Raw genomic sequence first — 22474 nt, 5'->3', positions numbered from 1 at the left:
GCCAACTGCAGGGACAGTACTACTAACTTGCGCACTCCTGCCGGTATACACAATACTATTCCCAGCAAACATACCTTTGGGTCACAAGCAATGGGAACAGCCCTCATTCCGGACAATTCCTCAGTCACTGCCTTCCAAAACGCAGAAACACGCTCACAAGCCCAAGCCAGATGCACAAAGTCTGCACCAGCCACACCGCACCGCACACAGCAGTCAGATTCACGCAGGCCATATTTATGTAGTTGTGCAGGAGTGTAGATCCACTGATGCAGGTACTTATAGTGTATGAGTTTAAAATGACCATTAATAGCAAAGCTGCCAGTCATAGCACAACATTCGACCCATTCATCATCTGTCAAGGGCTGCGTGAGACAGTCATTCCATCTACCTCTAGCGGTCTCGCTCGCACCTCCTTCATCCATCTGCGAGGCATGATACAGCCGGGACACTAATTTCATCCAGGTGGGCGTCGTATACAGCATGTGTAGTGCTCCCAAAGTAACCGGTTCGTCAGGAAAGGACGGATAGAGACTGCGCATCGCAGCTCGCAGCCTGGCATAAGTAAACTTGGCCATAGTAACATTACCCCCTGTGGCGACAAAACCCTGTAATGTGAGGAATGCACCTGCGGGAAAAACATCCCCCAGAACCTGTAGCCCAGCAGCATGCAGGAGCTGAAGCGCCCCTAATTCTCCGACACCGAGATGGAGGCGTGATGCAACAGGGGCATGGCAGGCTCATACAATGGTAGCAGCCCCGCACGCCTCCCTAGTTCATTCCAGGCCCTGGCCGTGCATTGCACCGTGTCCACCTCTCACTTTTCGTATACCGAGTGTGGATTTACTATCATGGCTTTAAGAGGCAAAGGATGGACAGCGCCGGCTTCAACCGCCACGTGAGGCGTGTACGGCGGAGCTGAAATCCAGTAGGCAGCAAAATGCGCCTGCGCACACAAATAGTACAGACGCATGTCTGGAATCAAAAACCCGCCCAATTCGTAAGGCTTTGTCAACGTATCCCAACTCACCCGTGGTTTCTTACCCCCCCCGGTCAGCGTGATCAGCAGAGATCGTAGTGAATTAAAAAAATTGGTCGTCAGCGCTAACGGAATATTAACAAATAAATATAAAAACTTGGGCAAGACCACCATTTTAATCAGCTCAGCCCGATCAGCGAACGATAAGGGCAGGCGCGTCCAACGGGCCACTTGATCCTCAAGTTTAGATATTGCCTCCCCATAATTAGCTCTAATGACTTCTTGCGAGTCCCTATGGACCCATATCCCCAAGTACCGGACTGGTTCCATAGCCCAGGCCAATGGGAACTCCAGCTCAAAGAATTTGGTGCTGTCCGTTAGCGGAAGGATGATAGACTTGTCCCAGTTAATAGCCAGTCCCGAGAACCATTCAATTCGGACATATTCCCTGATCACCCCCTCCAAATATCGGTCTGGTTCCCGGATGTACAAAACCATATCATCAGCGTACATTGACCCTGCTAATGGTCTCTGATGAAAACGGAGCGCCGAGGAAGCATGTCTCTACCGCAGCACACACGCCAATGGTTTCAGTATAAAGGCAAAGAGCAGGGGCGAGAGTGGGCACCCCTGCCGAGTGCATCGCCGAATGGGGAAGGCACCCGACACTCGCCCATTAACCCTCACTCGAGCCACCGAGGCCGTATAGAGTAGTTTGATCCAAGCCGTAAAAAGAAGGGGCACTCCCATTCGAGGAAGCACCGCTAACATGTACCGCCAAGCTATAGAATCAAACGCTTTGGCAGCATCCAGTAGAACCGCTGCCGCCGCCAGCTCAGGCTTGAGCAAGTGAAGCACCGCAAAAAGGGCCCGCAGATTATGTGCCGTGGAACGCGTGGGAACAAACCATGACTGGTCCGGTAAGACCATGACAGGCAGCAACAGGCGCAAGCGTGTTGCCAGCACCTTAGCAAGAATCTTTACGTCAGTGTTCATAAGTGACAGCGGCCGATATGACTCACATTTGTCCAGTGACTTGCCCGGCTTCGGCAGTGCCACAATCAGTGCCTCCCGTAGTGTCGCCGGCAGTTGTCCCCGCTCCAAAGCCTCCGCAAACATTGTTGTGAGATGAGGCAAAATCACAGCCACATATTCTTTATAGAATTCGGATGAGAGACCATCAGTGCCCGCCGCCTTTCCATTCGGTAGGGCCGCAATGGCATCCCTAAGCTCCCCCTCCGTTATATGGTGCATTAAAAAATCCTGCTGCCCCTTCGACAGCCAGACTAAGGCCACACCATCCAGGTACTTTGCAATCTCATCATCACTAGCTGTCTCCCGGCAGTCATACATTTGTTTGTAGAACTGAACAAACCGATCCAGAATGCCATCGGCATCATTCACGGATCTGTCACCATCCTTGATTTCTTGTACTCCACAATGTTTAGCCCACGGGTCCCTGATCCTGTCTGCCAACCCACGCCCCGGTCTGCCCCCCTTGCCATAATATCGGGCCCTAATTTGTTTAGCCAGATGCTTCACCTGTTCTGCAAGTTCATTATATTCATTTACTTTTAAGCGTATAGTCACCAAAGTGGGAGCCGCCGGGTCACGTTCATATTGTCGTTCCAGCTCTATTAACTCGCGCTCCAGTCGACCCATTGAATCCCTTAGCGACTTGAGCACTCCAGCCTGCAGACCAATACACGCCCCGCGTATGGTCACCTTGAACGCCTCCCAAACCGTGCCCATATCGTCCACTGGGCCAACGTTCGTTTCAAAGTACCTCGTGATCTCCTCGCGCAAGCCCTCTCGAAACACCTGGTCTAGGAGCGCCGCAGGCTGTAATTTCCACGAAAACGGTGCGGGCGCATGCGTAGGCAACACCATTTCTAGCAGCACAGGCGCATGATCAGACAACGTGCGAGGCAAATGCATCGCCCTCGTCACCCATCCACAGACATCTCTCGTGGCCAACCAGTAGTCCAGACGAGACCAGGTATCATGTGCAGAAGTATTACAGGTCCCCTCTTTATCAGTGGGGTGCCCCAATCGCCACACATCCACCAAACCAAGCTCGAGCATACCATCCCTCACTGCCCTTACCGCCTTTTTGTCCGTGACCAGCCGACCATCCTTCCGATCCATTGCCCGGTCCAGAGTGACATTTAAATCCCCCCCACAAATAATAGCAGAAGGTGGCAATGCATAGACCTTATTCTATAAAGTGACATAGAACTCAGGGTCGTCCACGTTAGGCCCATAAACATTAACCACTGTCATCAAAGTGCCACATAGTTTACCCTGCAAAATAATATACCGAGCCTCTTTATCAATTTCCTCAAACATGCTCACAAAGGGAACATTCTTCTTAATCAATAACATAACCCCCCGGGCATAGGACGAGTATGTAGAAGCAAGTCGAACCCCAGCCCATTGTTTCGCCACACCCTCGGCAGCATGCCCCGTGAGATGCGTTTCTTGCAAAAAGGCCACATGAATGTTATGCCTATTTAAATATGCTAGCACCTGTCTGGTTTTCTGTGGCCTATTCAAACCCCGTACATTCCATGTTAGCCAATTAATCTTGCCCCCATTATCCATGAGGATCACAGATTTGCAACTTGTGATGCTTACAAAGATAACATTGCCACATCAAGCAGTAGTCGATCTGAAAAACACACTTTACATAGCCGCACATAACAATACCCCCCCGGTCCCAGATAACTGGCAGCAAACTGGCCCACTGCCCAACTCCCCATCCCCCTCTCCCGCCTCCCACTTCAGCACCCCCAACCTGCCAAAGCCGTTCCCATCCCACACCCACCCAATCCCCACAGTCAACAGTCATCAAAGATTGGGGTACACCCATTGTGGGGGGCGCCAACGCATTACCCTCCCATACTCCAGGAGGTGACCAAGCATCGATAGTAAAGCATCCAATGAGTTCTACAGAAGGCAGGTTCAATAGAGCAAATTAAGGTGAAGCCAGAGGCCATCCAGAGGGAGGTCCCAGGCCCAGGTCCCATACAGGGAAATAAGGACATATACAGACCCCTACATGCTAACGCCAGCACAACCGCAGGCAGCCAAGAAAATGAACACAATAAATAATAGTAATAAGGGAGTGGAAGGGCAACACAAGCAGTACAGATCACACATTTGTATGCAGTAGGAATCCCGCTCACCCAACCCCCTCCCAGCTTCCAACCAACTCAGATGGGCGACATTTAGCAATACATTTGAATCAAATAAGCAGTCCACTCCAGTGCCTAAGAGTAGGCCAGTGCACTTCGCTTTCCTCTTCTTCCAGACGTTCTTCCGCGGGACCGCCCCCAGAGTCTCTCTTGCGACGTTTCAACTTTTTCACGTAGTCCATTGCAGCCTTTGGGGAAGTAAAAATCATATTCTCAGTGGCTGCCCCAATGCGCAGCCGAGCCGGATACAGCATGGCATACGGAACCTCCTCCTTACGAAGAAATTGTTTGACATTGTTGAATTCTCGCCGCGCTGCCTGAACTGCGACAGTAAAGTCTGGGAAGAAGGCGAACCGGCTCCCTTGATACTCAATAGATCCTTATTCCCGCGCCAACCTCAAGATGACATCCCTGTCCCTATAATTCAGTATGCACGCAATTATTGGACGTGGAGGCGCGCCTGGCAACGGTCTTGCAGCCAACGAGCGATGAGCGCGCTCAACAATAAACATGCGGGACAACTGTTCGGTGCCGAAAATATCGACTATAAGACGCTCCATAAAGTCCTCCATTTTGCCCACATTCATTGTCTCCGGCAGCCCCGTGACACGGATGTTGTTGCGCCGGGACCGCGCCTCCAAATCCTCCATATTTAGTGCTTTATCTGAAACTGTTGTGAGGCCATCTTCCGCAGCAGACACTCTCTGTTCCACCTCCCCCATCCTTGTGTTTTGGCGCTCCAGTTGGGTGGACATGTGATCTAGTCTATGGTTTACCGCCGCCATGGTGCCTTCAATAGATTGCAGTGTTTTCTGCATTGCAGACCATGTGGCCTCCAACGTCGGGGAGGTGCCCCCCACCGCCGCCACCTCCGGCTCCGGCACCTGCTGCTGTGAGGCGCCAGGCTTTCTCCGTGTATCAAAAGACAATTTTGGTTGCGTTCTGTCTGTGCGGCCCATTATTGCACACCCTACCTGCAAACCAGCAGCCGGACTAAAGAAAGTGCGATCACCTGGGCCCACAACCTTCGTAGTGGAACTGCAGCTCCTCCCCGTATCAATCACTCCTTCACAGGCCCAAAAAAATAGCCCAGCAAATGTAGTGAGTCCTTGTTAATCCCCAGCAGCCTTGCAATCTCCAACTGTCATTAATTGCCTGTAAACATAGCACCCCGGAGGTCAAATTCGCAAATGAGTGCGCAGGGTAATCTCTGCCTCACAGACCGACACCTCCGTATGCAGCGACTCGTAATCCCAGCCGCCCTCCGCAATCAGGAGAGGCCAGAAGGTCCGCAGGCATCCACTAGTTCCCCACAGCGCCGCCTCCACGAGGCCCACCAGCCGCGAAGCAAACCAGGGCCACCACCCGTGCTCCAGCGCCTCCCGCCGAGTCAGCCTCCTCTCTCACTCCCCGCACCAGCCACAGCTCAGAGCGCTGCGGCCCAGTGCCCGGCCCGGATCCGCCTCCGCGACCCGGTCGCCTCCAGGCCCCCAGCACCACTCACCGCAGCCAGCGACAGGGAGCGCCGGCAGAAGTCCTCCACAGCCTGCAGCAGGGCCCAGTTACAGCAGGTAGGCGCCGCCACAGCCAGCTCCTCCGCACCCATCCAGCTCCGGGGCACACCGTCCGGCACCAGTTGGCCAGGGGATGGTCCGCTCACACCCGCAGCCCCCTCAGCAGAGTGCAATCACTCCGGCAGCGTTTTTCCAGCAGCAAGGGGCTAGCCAGCAGTTAGTGCAGCGCCTCCGCCCGCATCCAGTCCGCCATTTTCATGCAGCCACACGTACTCCGGCCCGGGGCAGCAAAGTCTGTCAGCTGGTGATTTCAGCCCCCGATAATCGCCTCGCGTCTCTTCCCAGCACAGCGGCAGGGCGTCACCACCAATCACGGTGAATGTAGTAGCTGGATGCAGCAGATTATGGACGGATGTTGGCTCGGTCAGGCAGAGCCTCACTAAGGTGCGGCCATCTTGCAGTGCGCCCTCTAGCGCCCCCGATGACCCCACATCCTTAGTCAGCCTACAAGCAGTTTCCCAATCTCCTACCCCTGACTGCATGAAAAATTCCCCAAGTATCTCTCCCTCGCATCCAATCAATAGTCTCCATGCCTCCTGGAAACGCTAAAGCCCCTCCTTGTACCTCCTTCTATTTTATTACAGCATATCAGGGCACCACCTGTCTTATTTGTGTGGTACAATTTACTCACATCTTCTCAATATGTTTGGAAGCCCTGACGACAAATATGGGTGACCCTCAAAGATGAGACAAAGTTGGTGGGAGGAAGCCAGGGTGGGCAACATTGGTTGCAATGCTACCATGAGCAATTGCCAGTGAGTCGACTGTGGGCAAACTTTCCACCTATTCCCTTTTGTGTGTTTCATGTAATGCCCGAAGTGCCAAGGGTAATGCCAGATGGGGGGGCCCATACTCACTGTGCCATGGGAAACACGCTGCGACCAACTGAAAAGCCCAAATAGGCTGAAACCGGTCTTCGGTTGCTTGTGTTCCAGTTCAGAGAGGAGCTGCCTTGGCAGTTGGAATGCACTGTTCCTATTGGAGCAGGGCCAAGGTGTAATTGTGTGTAGCTGAACCTAACCAGAGGTGGCGTGGTGGGCAAAAAAATGATGGGTTGGAATGCTACCCGAGCGATAGTCAATGGTTAAACTATTTGCAAGCATTCCTCCTGTCACGTTTTGTGTGTTTGTGCATTAAGCAGCCAGAATAGTCTCATGTGTCCCATACTTGTACAACTTCCTTATCACCCCAGTGAAAAAGCAAACATTATGAAGAATAATAGTTCTGAAACTATTTCCTGGTGCCCTTTCACTGCTACTTAAGCCTCCCAGTGCTTGCTCAGCCACAGTGGTATTCGTCTTTACTTCTGAGTCAAATTAAAATCCCCCATTGCCTTATATCCATCATGACATGGTTTAGGTATCCCTCCTTTAGTCATCCCAGATTCTTTAACGCCTCCTTTTCCTGGTCATCCGTGTTTAACTGATTGTCTTCCTTCTCTTTTCCTACACCTGGAGCCTCAAGAATCCTCCATCTTTGGCTCTTGTTTATTGTTCCGTCTACCTCCCCTTCCTCTTTATGCGCATACTTTTCCCTACATTGTAACCCCTGATCATCTGCTTTGATCTCTCCTTTAAGTCCTCCCTACTCTATCTCAACCCGTTGCTCGACCATCCCTTCCCATCCCTTCTGAATCACTGCTTCTGCTTCTACTCCCTTTTCTGTTCTCCAGATACTCGTTGCCTCTCTACATGTTATTTTCTCATAATCCTCTCAAATTAACAATCTTTTATTTTCTGATCACACACGCTTCTCCATATGTTTCCTCTTTGCTACTCTTTTTTCCAGCCAGTATCCCAACCACCTTCAGTACCTTGCTCCTTTCATACACCTCCCTCATTTTTCACTGTGCCGCTCCCTTGGCACCTCACCTTCAGCTATAATCTCCAATACCCCCGTCACCCTCAGCATCGGCCTCCTCCTCATCACGTGTCCGGTTGGTACCCTACTAGCTGTTTGGTCTGAGTCATCCACAACCACCAGAACTTCCTCCCCTTCAGACACCCCTGGTGTTATCTCCAATACCACCCCTAACTTCCATGGCCACGATCCTAGCACCTCTTTTCCTTCCTGCTGATCCCAGCAACTTACCTTGTCTAACTTGTCCAGTCTTTGTGGACCTGTTCCTGACTGGCCGTCAAATGATCAGTGTAGATGGGATGACCCAGTTCTTCTACATCAATGCCAGTGTTTTAAACCCTTTGTATTCTTTACAACTACATTCCTGCACTTCTGGTAGAGCTGCCACATAATGTTAAATACCTCTCACTGAGAACAAAGTGACCACCCCTTAATTATGTATGGAAACCAAAGTCATTCTGTTTAAATTCTCTTTCAATGAACCTTTTTCATCTAACAATTCCCAGTCATTAGCTGAAAAGGACACAATTACCTCCCTTTGCAAATGTAGTGGTAGGCTACAATTTAGTACAAGAGACCATGAATCTCTATGCACCTTACCACCAATTATGAAACAGGAAGCCTCCTTGGAAAGTGACCTACATTTAACTGCTTAAATCATTTGTTCGAAACAAATAACGTGCAGAAAATTGGTTTGTTTTATATACACAGTGTAGATTATATGTTTATTTCACAGATGTTCTGCAGAAGAGCTTTCCCATCAGAGAGAACATGAAAACATGTCTTAGAGGCAGGAATGGGTGCACGTACAAACACATTTAAAGTGGAAGAAATATCGCCTACTATTCATATAAATTATACCGCAGGACCTTAAGAAATGTCCTATTCTCACAAACAAACTGTTCCTCTATAAGGTCATAAAATTCCTTGGTGAAAAACCTTCCAATTATAAAATACACTATTGGGTATATTAACAATCTCTTCTCCTTATTTACTTTGACATACAGCTGCTGGAATGTGTTGGCAAAATGTCAGTACCTTCCAAGCTCCTTGAAATATTTCTTCATTTCGCACACCTCTGTTACATGGCCACTGACATTAAAGATGGAAAGTAGTGAATCAATATTTCCTAGCTATTGAGGTTATCCATGTGTTTCCATCCAAATATTTTCTATTGAGTCGTTTGGTTCCGTGTCTTTAAAGTCTCCTAAAAAACATCCCTATAGTTTTTTTGTGGAATATATGTCCCTGTCATAATATTGCAACTATATATTGTATGTCAATTGTAATGGAAAAAATAGACTAAGTAAACCCATGATTAATATTGCTGACAGGTAATCTTGTCTACATCTCAATTTTATGGGATATATACGAAATATTAAAATGCAATTCTATAATTGCTCTTAAAAATCCTTATCCTGACTTCACTCATTTACCCTCCAATATACTAGAAAATCAGGTGTGAGGAGAGCAATTTTTTAAATGCTATCATTAGAGGGGAAACCTCCACGTCTTGTAATTCCCTTTTGATTCAATTGACTAACAACACAAACCTAAAAGGAATTACAAAGTTTACATAAATGTATTTGTAATATACTACATTTCAGATGTATTTTTTCAAGTGTTATGATTGTCCCGCAATTTGAGGAAATATTATTTGATAATTATGATGATCTTTATATTGTATGTGTCTGTGGGAACATGTTTATAGGCGATCTACACTACTTCTTACGTCATTATCTCTTCACAAGTATCACTATTTACCTGGGCTGGATCACACATAGTGTGCACTGTCTTTGTTTGCACCACAGTGCACCTTTGTGCAGGTGCGCCAGGCACAAATAGGGAGAGTGCACCCTATTACAATGAATGCTCTGCCCCCGGGGCATCCACAAACTCTGGCTGCCCTGGGGCAGCTCATTCAGTGAAATACAGAGCGGCAGCTTCAAAGCCACTCCGTGTTTCTCTGTGCAGGCAGTTCCCCTTCTGAACTTTAAAGAGGCGTTAGGGATGCCTGATGTGCCCATGGGACTCCCTTAACACCATCCAGAGGGCTGCCCTTAGCGGGCACACTAACAGTGTGACGCTTTTTTGTGGCACACTTTAAGTGAGTCTCCTAAGGGCAAGTTTGCCTCCATAATACAGTGCAGTCACTGAGGCAAGGTGATTACATCATTTGCGTAGGATCACGTCTCCATGCAAATGAGAGCACTCCCTCTGAGGTTAGCACTGATGCTACATGTACACCAGAGCCATTAGTATTACAGAGGGGCCGCAGAAGTGTCTGCTGCCCCAAGGGGCATAAAAAGTGGGTGTGGACACCTGTTGTGCCCCCGGGGTTTTATGTGCAATTTGGCACTAGGTCTCTCTAAGTGAAGGGGGCGTGTCAAGAACTGGATCCCTTGCATGCTGTGCCTAGAGACTCCAGCTAGTATAAGCCACTATGAGGCCTGGTGAGGTAGAAATATGCCTGAGGTTGCCTGTCATCTTATCCAGAGGGCATGTGGTCTAGAAGTGAATTTAGGCCATACTGGAGTGGGGTTAGAAGAATTTCCACGAGGTTGGGTCTAGTCTGTGATGTCATAGACAAGCTAATAAATTGTGCAATGCGGTAGACAAGGGCATAGTAAAAACAGTGTTTAGGAAGTGCTGGATCAATCAAGGCCATCTCAATTTTGGTTCTCAGTAGAGGTAAGCAAACCAGAAAATTATAAGTTAGAGGTTTGGCTCAAGCGCCTTAGCATGAGCTGAGGCAGTGACTGCTCCCAAATTAAACGCAGGATTAAACCACTTAAAAAATGCAAACCGTGCAGGTGGCCAAGCAGCCAAACAAGGGCAGAAGCATCCCTGTCCCAGCTTTGGCTATTCCTACACAGTAAAAGCCAAACCAGACATTTGGCAGAGTATCCCTCTATTTTCCTACATATAAATTGTATAAATATAACTCCGAGTGATGGTGACAATTTATCATTACCATCTGGCGGCTTGTTTGTGGCCAATGTGTAATAAGTGGCTAGCCTCTGTCCAGTTCCCAAATGGCTACTGTTCACTTCATATAAAGCTGCCATCACAGTGACACTAATCCCCTTTATTAACAACTTCAGCAGCGGGAGAGAGACTGGGAAGTGTCTTATCACCGATAGAGGCATTTTAAGACAAGGGCAAAGTGGGCAATGGCCCAAGGACCCTATCTTTCAATAAGCTCCCTGAAAAAGTACATTTTCTTCCCCTGTCACCTTTATTTCTCGTGTGCATCTTGTCTCCCTCCCTCGGCCTACCTTTAACCCAGACTCTATCTCTTTCCACCCAGGGTCATCATAAGGATTTTAGCCCCACCTAAGACATATTTTAGCAATTTATTTGTGCCCCTTTTTCTGCAAAGGTAATGCATGATTGAATACAGTTTGCCATTGTGTGTGCTTGAATTAGCAGAAAATTCAAAGTAGTTGCAAAAAGGGGTCCAAAAAAATCCTTAAGATGACACTCACAAAGGGTCTGAATTAGGAGCTGCCTCTTGCAGTCCAAGTCTGTTCTTGATGCCAAACGTCATGGGGAATTCACCGCTCTGTGAAGGTCTCAAGTCCCATGGTGGACACTTCAACCACTCCTGCCCATAGATCAATGAGCAGTAACCGTAGCGACTACTTTACTCAAGCACATACAAATGATCTGGAGCTCAAAAGGCCCTCTGCCAAAAAATAAAGAGAAGTCAGGCAACTTTTGGAAATTACAAAAAACACTTGAACATGACAGCATCTCCGTGCATATTTGGTACCATATCCTAATCCATACATGCCAACATTTTAGAAGGGGAAAGTGGGAAATAAAATAAAAAATAATAACCCAGAGAATGTATTTCCCCCATTGACTTTTATTGAAGGAGATGCAATCTCAGGTGGGAGACAGCCAAATTATTAAGCCTTTTGTCTTTTTTTGTGCTTTAAACATCGGCAGCCTCCCGCTTGAATCGGATCTATTGGCATGTATGCATATCTATTATTTATATGTAGGGCATGGTTCGCTACCCAAGTAACCCCAGGACTGCGCGCGCTGTAAATAGGTGATGGCGCAGGCGGTGCAGGGACTTCGGGATCAGAGCGCCGGCCGTTTGTGAGTGACAGCAAAACCTCTTCGCTCTGCCATGTGCGTAATTAGAGCTTCGACTGCAAATCTGAAAGTTAAGAGGCCCTCTTCTTCAGAAATATGCCACATCTCATGCTGAAAATGTATGGAATGTCCACCGCAAATTATATACAATGGAGCGGCAAATACGCGCCCTATTTATAGATTCGCTCTTTGTGTAGCTTAAGGAAGGCCTCGTTCTGAGACTGACAGCGCGCGACGGCAGCACGCCCGGGGCCACGCAATGCGCAGGTCACGAGGTGCTGTACGGGCGTGCGTGCCACAGGGTATAGTATGCTTTTATCATTGAGTGACTTGTGTCGCACCCACCCCTCGCCTTTTGGCTTTTTGTAAGTGGGGTAAGATGACGCAGGTATACCGAAACACAAAGCTAGTGATGGAATGCAGAATAGAAGCGTGTAAATCGGAATCATACCTAAGCCTGTTGGTTAGTAGGGTTTCCACCTTTCCAAGAGAAAAATACCGGCCATTTGTTGAAGTTTTAAGAGTCTGCAAAGGCCCTGGACGTCAGACCAAATATGACTGTTTACAAGATCATATCAATTCCCTTGTAACAGGATTTTTTTCTGCCTTTGTTTACTTTAATTATTAGTCAGCAAGCACTAACACTAGAGCACATTTAAGATTATTTTCTATGTATATTTGCTGTTTAAAGTATGTACACATAAAAGCTAAAAATACCTGCTGAAAGCGATTTTGCTTATCTTTTTACCAACCGGGACGCTAAAGTACAGCTGGTTCCAGTAGAAACCCGGCCAGGTGACAACCCTACCTATGGGCCATGGGTGTGCAACCAAGTCCCAGGAAGGTAGATCCGTGCCAGATTTTCTAGATAGCCTTAGTTTTCTGAATACATCACATTTAGGGTCATTATATGCAAATTAATTTCAGGTGGGTATTTGGAAAATCCGGTATCGGTCTGACCCTCCCCGATCTACGCTGAGCTCCCTTGACTTAGGTCCATCAGCCAAGTTATTTGCTCGACCTGTTGCAGCATCCATAGATCCTACTTTCTATCCTCTGCTACACTGGTTGGTGCCCGTGTCGCATTTCAGATTTTTGAACATTTGGGGGCAGATTTACAAGCCCCTTGCGCCACTTTTGCTTCACTTTTAACATGGGAAAAATGACGGAAAAGTGGCGCAAGAGGGTAGTAGATCTGCCCCTTGGCATCTTGCTTCTCGCAACTCTCAAGTAATGCCAGTGCTTGAAATGGAAATACAGAAGTGAAAGTACTCACTATCCCAAAATATCTGTTTGCTACTGACTTTTGCCTGTACTCTTTCATTAAAAGCACTGGCACCCCTACTGAGTGGTGCTGACACTCTCCCATTCAAATTTAAGAAGTATAGGTACTGAGTACCTGACTGAACCTGCCCTTTAAAAAGAACTGAGTACTTCTGATTTTCATACTCTAACACATAGATTAAATGGACGTTATGCAAAAATCTGTAGCTCATAACCAGTAACGCAGTGCCCTTTGCCAAAAAGAAGACAGTTCCTTGTCAGTTTGCCAATCCTAGTCGTAATCACACTTGTGTAGCACCTAAAGTAGCAAAAGCGCTTTCTGGGCTGGTCCTCACTGCATATCTGTTCCAAGTCCATTCCAGCCAGAAACGTCTGCATCTTGAGTTAGACAATACCTTGCATTAGGTGCTTTGAACCTTGCGCTGGGTGCAGAGATGCACCTTTTTCCCCCTGCTGTGTCAGGGTCTTTAGGCCATCCACGGTGCAATAAATGCTGCAGCTGCTTTGTCTGGGTTCAACCACACCTCTTTTTCAAATATTTTGTGTAGGCTGCTTCACTTGTGATTAGTAAATTCACAGTTGGGTAGAATCCAGCCTATTTTCCAGCCTCTCGTAATGAGGACCTAATTGTCTTATGCAAAGTATATCCAATTGAGAAACCTTTTGCTGGGTTAAATAATGATATTTGTAACACATTATAACAAAAGTGACAGGGCCTCCTTTATAAGGCCCCTTGCAGCACTTCTGTGCCGCTGGAAAGTCTTTTTTTATGTTCCGATGGTGCAATGTGCCCCGGCATAATTACAAGGCCACGTAAAGCCACATAACGTGGCTTTTCATGGCCGTGTAAATATGTGCCCCTTTCACACAGAACACTGCATGAAAAGGGTGTTGCTGGGGGTGTTCCCATGCAACACCCATGGAATCTGAAGCATTCCCAGATTTACAAGAAATCGTAAACCTGGAAATGTGTCAATATCTAACGCTACCCCAGGTGTGACGCTAGGGATGGATGCGCAACGAGGAGAAATTATGTAATTTCTCCTCATTTTTTCCTTTTTCTATGTGTGCTGCATTCTGTAGCACACACAGAAGGAGGAAATCGCCTGAAATAATTGATTTTGTGCAGAAAGGCACAAAATCAATCCGCCCGCAGCGCAGGTACCCTTGCACCATTGCAAGAGTGCCTGCGTTAGCGCATGGCAGCCAATTGTACATTGGTGCAGGGAAATAGGACAGGAATGTGCTGTGTCACATAGATAAGGTGTATTCCTACCCTTTTGTTTTGCCGCAGGGCAGTGCTGCAAAATTCCTTGCAGCGCTGCCTTACGCCAAAACCTCATAAATGAGGCCCACAACTATTTTATGCAGAGGTAGCAAAGAGAAAATGTTCACTGTCTTAGTGATATTGAAAGGTTTTCCATAGAGCTTTGCATGGGTTTCAAAAACTGAACAAACCCGTCATATCCATGAGGGGAGTGAAAATAAGATCGCAGAGAGAAGCAACACCTTCTTTCTGTTTGACAGGTTCCAGAGAGTAACAAAAGTACCTGCATCCTCTGAAATATAAAAGTGACTGAGGGAGGATTTGCTCATTCTGCCTACTATGGCGAGAATGTGAGAAACAGAAAATAACTTCATTGGAGGAATGTAAGAGACAACCACAGGAATGTAGACCTACAACTACACCTGAAGGCCCAAGCATCAGCAAGTCAGAAACACAAAGCATGAGGGCCTAACAAGAAATGAGAAAAAAGTCTATGCAGTGGTCCTGTTCTTCCCCATAAACCTTCCCCCTCGCAGTGTTATCGCCCGCTACTTTCACAACTGTTACAAACAACTTTCTGCATCAACCTTATTCACAATTCTGTAAATCTGAAATGCCCTACTTCCATATGCCTAGAAGTCATTTGTAGGTTTTGCCTGCATAGCGCTTGAGCTGTGCTTGTGACATCTCTTGTATTTGATATATCTTGAAAGGGGGCTCTTATCAGTTCCTGGGACCGAATTACTGTGTTCATTTGCTTTTGTGTGGAACCCATTTGTTTGTTAACTTCCCCATGGCTGCATTCATTTACAATACTTCTACTAAAGTTGTTCACACTGTTGTTTAAGCACCCATTCACTGTCAAGATAAGATCTCTTCCCACTGTAAAGGCAGACAGCATCTAACTGTATGCTGGAATGTGGTCGGAGGTTTGGAAACCGACCGCCATATTATGAATACGGCGGTCGGACTTCAAACTGGCCAGTCATTTCGGCTGGATTCCAGTCAGAGACCGACCCGTAAACCCTATAGACGTCTTTTCCACCGTAGGGATTACGATGTTGGTTTCTGACAGGCTTTCCATATCTGGCTTTCCGACATGGAAAGCCTGTCAGAAACCGACTTTAGGGGCTCCTAGCAGGGCCCCCTTCACCCTCCGGTCTCTGGTTGAGCGTCAAGAGGGCACCTATGGCACCCCACTGTTAATTCCTGCACCGCGTGGCATGGTGCAGGGATGAACAGATCCTCCCATTTCTCTATGGGATCTTGTCCTACGGCCGGTTTACGGCCACAGCACTAGCTCCCATAGACAAATGGGAGTATGCGACCGCACCATGTGCGGTCAAATTGTAATTGCGGTGTCGGGACCGCCGACCACAGGTCGGTCGATCCCTAGACATGACGGTGTCGGTCGGAGGCAGCTCCGACCAACATCGTAATGAGGCCCATAGTTGTGTAAAGCAGATGCTTCAGACCTAAAATGTTTGTGGCATATCCTATTCATGTCTCATTATCTTTCTTTCCACTTTGTAGGCATTATCGGATTGATTTTTCCAACGTAATCTATTTGGTCATTATGATTAAGCCTTGGTGTAGTTCACGAAGTTTTGCTACGCGGAACTTCGCGAAGTTACAAAAAAACTCTGCGAAGTTCGGCAAGTGTCAGAGTGTAGTGCGAACTGCTGTTCGCGCTGGTCTTCCTGCCGCTCGGGTAGAGAGAGTCTACCCGAGCGGCAGCTCATGCTCGCAAACTTAGCGTTCGCGAGCGGGGAAAAAACTCCGCTGCACTACGCGAAGCAGAGTTTTCTGCACTCCGTGAGCTCCCCAGAGCGCGGAGTGCAGAAAACTCGAAGAACGGAGTTCACCACCCAGGCCTAATTATGATCAAATTCTAAATGTTGTAATAAGCATTGCACGTTAAAAATAAAGTTAATATACTAAAGCAATGCTATATATTACTATATGGTAGCCATAAGTGCAGTTAACTTGCAGACACCAGGGTCATGATTTGAATGGTGCAGCCGGTGCAGTAGCACCAGGCCCAAATGTTGTCAGAACTCATCTAAACACATAATTTTGCTGTATTTGACTACTAAACAGGCAGTCACAATTGCAGTTACCTTGCAGTCAAAGGGGCTTGATTTGAAAGGCGCAGCAGGTGCTGTGAGTGGCACTTGGTCCAAAAGCTCTAGGGGCCACTAAACCCAGATTATTGCTAAATTTTACTACTGAACAGGACAGTCACAAGGGCATTTATCTAGTAGGCAATATGTTCATGATTTGAATGGTGCAACAGGTGCGATAGTACCAGGACCAAAAGCTCTAGGCAACCCACAAAACACCTAATATTACTATATTTTACCAGTAAACAGGCAGTAACAAGTGCAGTTATCTTGCAGGCACCAGGGTCATTATTTGAATGGTGCAGCAGGTGCAGTGGCACCAGGCCCAAAAGTTGTCAGAGCTGCTCTAAACACCTATTATTGCTTCATTTTAGTACTAAACAGGCATTCATAAGTGCAATTATCTAGCGAGCACTAAAGGTGTGGCGCCGCGGCCAGGGCGACTGACGCTGGAATCTGGGGACCACGGTTCGATCCCCGGCTCCGGCGGCAGGTTAGCCCAGCACCATGTGACTCTGGGCAATAGCTCGCTTAATCTTCCCGACGGCCCCCAGCGCCTAGAGACCCTTACGGGTGATTGTGCGCTTTACAAATGTGGACTTTACTTTACTAAGGTTATAATTTCAATAGCTCAGCAGGTGCAGTGGCTTTGGGACCAAAAACTCCAGGCACCCCACTAAACACTTATTATTGCTATATTTTATTCCTAAACAGACAACCACAAGAGCAGTTACCTTGAAGACAACATGGTGCAACAGGTGCAATAGCACCCAGCGTCAAAGTTGTCCGAACTCTTCTAAGCACATATTATTGCTACATTTTACTACTATCAGGTAGACATGATTGCAGTAATCTTGCAGTTAAAAAGAGTTTGATTTGATTGGTGCAGCAGGGGCAGTAGCACTAGGGCGAAAAGCTCTAGGGACTCCACTAAACATAGAATATTGCTACATTTTACTACTAAACAGACAGTCACACATGCAGTTATCTAGCAGGCACTAGGGCCATGATTTCAATGGTGCACCAGGTGCAGTGGCACTGGGCCAAAAGTTGTCAGCACTCCTCTAAACACCAAATATTGCTATATTTTACTCCTAAACAGGTAGTCACAAAATGCTTTTTATCTTGCAGGCACTAGGGGCATGATTTGAATGGTGCAGCAGGTGCAGTGGTACCGGACTCAAAGGTTGTTGAAACTCCTTTAAACACATAATACTGCTATTACGTCAATTAATTCTATTATTTCCCTCTTTCATTTTATTTTTAAAAAATTTGCTATTACTTACCCGCACAATACCACTAGTAACAGCACAATATATTGCCTTTTTGTTCATAAACAAATCATAACACTTTAACAGACTTTCTGTAACGTATATTGTACAACTACTCAGCAAGCTACAACTTACAACAAAAGCAGCCTGTTATTAATCACATAGGTGACACCTAATACATTTACCAACGCTTGTTTAACCTTCTGTTTTTTCAAATTTTGCATGCACAGCAACGGATCAATGAACAGATGTACGGATGGAGGGATGGCTAGGCAAATTGACATGAAGTGTGTGGAAAAGTTGATTTAGGGTAGGATGCATAACGTATATTTTATTTTTGCCACAAATAGTAAAATAGTGGGTGTGATATTATATGAACAGGTATTCCAAGCTGTGCTACATGCATTTTGAACTGCTATCTGGGGCTGAGGAGAGGTTTACCCCATAGAAAAAGCCAGTCTTATTAGGAGACACAGTTCGTGCAGAAGACGCTGACTGTTATACAACCAGAGTGGTGAAAGATTCCGAGAATGATTAAACTTTACATGGAACTTTGAAACTTCTCCTTTATCAAGAAGACCTATCCATGAATATGTTGACGAAACTTAATTATACCTTCAGAACTATCAGTTAAAGACAAGTTTAAACTCAGATCCTTCTAGACGTCATTCAAATCAGGGCGTATACAGTGTTTCTAAAACACAACCCAATTCGGACTGTGTTTGTTAGTGTACCTGAAAGAACCACCATTGCCCTCCTCCAGAAGTGGCTGAATATTATGGATTTCACTGGATTCTCCCATTTTAAATTTTTCTGCAAATTTTTGGAACATCTCTTGGACTCCTCTTTTTTTTCAAGAATCACATCAACAAAAAGGCACATACACCTTGGTTCCAACTATCATTATGAACATGAATATCAGATGTTATACTGCAGGTCTTTACCCAAATGCCCGCAGGCATTACAACCAGTTGACCTTTACAATGCGTTGTAATACCATACAGGGCTTTACAACGTATGCCTTTACCCCATGTTGAAAAGTCGTATATATATATTTATGTATAGGTAGGTATAGTTAGGACCATGTTTCTTTAGGAAAAGCATCTTTTTTGGGGGATAACTTTGACACTGTTTGAAGATGCTTCATGAAACTTCACAAATAAAAGTTCATCTACTCCAGTTCTTTCCTGGAAATTGTCATGGTGATCTGTCTAGCAGGGGTCAAGAAAAAGGGGGTTCCAAAACGTGTTTTCAGCGATCATTTTAAATTAGACACAGCTACAGCCAAAATGGCTGAACAGAATTACACCACATTTGGCAGAAAGCTAGATCATAGTCTGGAAAGTATGCTTCTTGTTACTTAGTGTACGTCCGTGTAGTAAGTTTGAGAAATTAAGGTTAAAAATCTAGATATTTGAAAACCCAGAGGATCCTCAGCGCTGAAAGAGCTGTAAATCTCATTGGCTACCACAACATCATAAACGATGTGGCAGCAGTCTTCTCAGGACTGTGGGACTCAGTTGCCTGTCCTAGAAAAATGTTTTGTTTTTTTAAAACATTGAGGAGGGCAAGGTAGAGTTACCTCGTTATAGTTAGTATAGGTAGGAATTGTAATAATGTGTTATTTTACATTACAAAATATCGCAATTTACTGCAGATTGGCCTTCACTGAGTCAAATGTGCGCCGCTGCCGCTGAAACTCCTGGGTATAATCTGGAAAAACAGGATTTTTAAGTTCTCATGGCACACCTCCCCCATCTTGTGTACTTCAGCGAGGATCATGTCCCTGTCCTGGAAGTTCAGGAAGCATGCTATCACCAGCCTCGGGGGGCCCCGACGGCAGTCTGTCCCCCAGTGGTCGGTGCACCCACTCAATATGAAAACAAGAGGAGAGTTTGTCCTGAGGCAGGATACGTCGCAGCCACCCAGCCAGGAATTGTGCCATATACAGGCCCTCAAACCCCTTTCAAAACCCCACAAATATGAGATTGTTATGTTGGGCATGGTTTTCAGCATCCTCCAGTCTCCACACCTCATCCTTGTTAGTGGCTTGGCCTCTGTGATGTAATAACGGAGACCTTGGATTGTGTCCTCCAGCTCAGAGATCCTCGTTTCTGCCAAGGTGACCTTCTCCGCTACCTTGCAGAGATTCTGACACCTCACCCACTCTCCTCTCTAAAGCTTCTCAGGAAGACTGGATAGCTAGGAGCAGGGCCAAATTATCAGGCGCTGCAGGTGGAGCGTCAACCTTCGGAGGCGTTACTAACTTGGTTTAGCCTCTGATGGGGAGGCCTTAGATTCTTTGTTAGGGGCCATGCTCTTTACACCAGAGCGCTGTTACATATGCCCCAGTTCAGTTAGGCCCGCACATGGCGGGACAGTGTCCCAGTCTGAGTCTCATAGGGGCTGGAGTGCTCACCAGTCATCAATGCTGCATTTCAGGTCAGGGGTGGGGTAGGGCCACCCTCTCACTCACATATCTCCCATGCCACTGCAGCCCATACAGCAAAACCCTACCCCTCATTCCCAAGCTGGCATGAAATAGGGGGAGGGTCACCGGTCCTGTTGTAGTGGAATCCAGCCCAGGCAGGTGGTTTATGGTCCACAGATGGTACTCTCATGGGGCAGGGCACCCCAGGGAGCCCCCAATCACACACAAAGTACAGAGCCATTCAGGCAGAGGCACCTCCCCCCCAGCCCCGAGCAAGGGACCCACCCAGAACAACCTTGCTGGTGCATCAGGGGCCGCTCCTCAGACTGCTGCAATGGTGGCAAGGTGACACATTGTGCCCCATGCCATCTCCTGGTGTGTATAGTGCCTCGATCCCGATCTCAAATTAGAATTCACTAGTCCTTTCCTGCCGGCCCCAGCCCGCTAAACAGGGTGACTCCATAGGGTGGGCCTAACCTCCGGCGTGACTTCACCGGTGAGTCAGGCCTTATGTATGCTGCCTGGACTCTGGCAGGGCCCACAAACCACCCACTCATCCACCCCCCCAGGTTCTGGTGATGGGGTAGGAGGAGTGCTGAATGACAGGGCCACACTCCCTCTGCTGCGGCCTGGACCAAGTTCTCACCTGCCAGCAGATGTGGGATGAGACCGTCAGCTTCTTTCCATGATATATTTATATTTAATATTTATATGACGCAGCGAATCCTCCCCGAGGGGATCTCTCAGAGCCTGGAAGGCAGACAACATGTATAGAAAATGCTAAATCCAATCAAAACAGCCATGTTTTGAGAAGCTTCTTAAATTGTGCCAAATTCGGGCATGCTCACAGATCCTCTGGCAGACTATTCCAGTGGGCGGGGGCTAGATGAGAGAATGCATGCCCACCCATCTGGTTTTTCCTAATTCTGCGCGTGCAAAGCAGTCTTTGACTGCTAGATCTTAAGTGGTGCCCTGGAATGTACCATTCAAGTTTTTTTATTAGATATGCCGGTCCCTGTCCTTGCAAAGATTTGAATACCAAACATAGGAGTTTCAAAACGTATCTTTTCCTGACAGGAAGCCAATGTAGGAGTCACAATAAAGGTAGTGCAGGAGTTTATGCAGGCTTGTTTAGGGCAAGGTGAGCTGCTGTATTCTGAACAACTTGCAGCCTTGGTAACAGATCTTCTCTGATCCCTACCAGTAGAGAGTTCCCATAATCTAGTCTACTGACTAGGAGAGCCTGGATGAGGACTTTTCTGGTATAAAGGGGAATCCACCTGATGCATGCGCATCATGCCAGAACACTTACCCGAGATGATTTTTACATGATCCTCCATAGAGAGTCTGTCATCGATCACGATCCCCAGGTTCTTCGCATATTTTTTAGGAATGGGGGCTTCCCCCAATTCCATTGGCCACCACTCTGTGGACCATAACTCCTCAGTTGTCCCAAACAGCAGAATCTCTGTTTTATAATAATAATAATAATCCACATTTGTAAAGCGCACAATCACCTGTAAGGGTCTCTAGGCGCTGGGGGCCATCGGGAAGATTAAGCGAGCTATTGCCCAGAGTCACATGGTGCTGGGCTAACCTGCCGCCGGAGCCGGGGATCGAACCCTGATCCCCAGATTCCAGCGTCAGTCGCCCTGGCCGCGGCGCCACACCTCTCCCTAAAGAGTTCAGCTGTAGAAAGTTCTTGCTCATCCATGTCGCGATTTCTAACATGCAGCTCTTAAATTTTTCTCTGGTCAGTGCGGGGTCCTTTCCTATGGGGACTATCAGCTGGGTGTCGTCCGCATAGGAGATCATTTGGAACCCGCACGATCTATTGATAGGGGCCAGAGAGGACACATAAATATTGAATAAGTTGGGGCTTAGGATGGAACCCTGTGGTACCCCCTTATCCACTGTTGTAGTCTGTGACACAAATGTGTCCAGTTGTACACATTGTGTTCTTTCGGTGTCAAAAAGCTATGCATCCATTTTAATGCTGATCCCTTATGACACCAATCTCTCACAGCTTACCCAAAAGGATACTGTGAGAGATGGTGTCAAAGGCTGACAGATCCAAGAGAACTAATATCGTGGAAGTTCCCTCGTCCAACAACTACCTTATCGAGTCTGTCACCTTCATCAAAGCAGACTCCGTGCTGTGACCAGCATGGAAACCCAACTGCGAGGAATCAAGCAGGTTGTTTTGTTCTAAATAACCTGAAGGTTGCTGATTGATCGGGATTTCCATGATTTTAGAACAATATGGGAGAAGAGAAATAGGCCTATAGTTTTGTAGGTCTGCCGGGTCCGCTAATGCTCTTTTAAGCAGTGGCTTAATGTAAGCCTTCTTCCATTTTGAGGGAACCGAGGCAGTGTCTAATGAT

General features: G+C 47.1%; 1 protein-coding gene across 9 annotated transcripts in view; it reads left to right on the top strand.

Annotated features, from left to right (window-relative positions):
- LOC144822215 (uncharacterized) overlaps positions 1–22474 on the top strand; it is a 512171-nt gene that overhangs the window by 429535 nt on the left and 60162 nt on the right. Inside the window, exon 5 of one of the 9 annotated variants that reach the window (XM_078679457.1) lies at positions 17520–17574. The exons of 7 other annotated variants lie outside the window; for them this stretch is intronic. In XM_078679457.1, the coding sequence (XP_078535583.1) occupies positions 17520–17534 (15 nt within the window). In that variant the 3' untranslated portion in view covers positions 17535–17574. Of the gene's footprint in view, positions 1–17519; positions 17736–22474 lie in introns of those variants that run through there. One more of the 9 variants, XM_078679456.1, reaches the window with a different exon arrangement.

Source organism: Lissotriton helveticus, chromosome 3_1 (genome assembly GCF_964261635.1).
Source record: "Lissotriton helveticus chromosome 3_1, aLisHel1.1, whole genome shotgun sequence".
NCBI lineage: Eukaryota > Metazoa > Chordata > Amphibia > Caudata > Salamandridae > Lissotriton > Lissotriton helveticus.
This window is presented reverse-complemented; position numbering and strand designations above follow the sequence as displayed.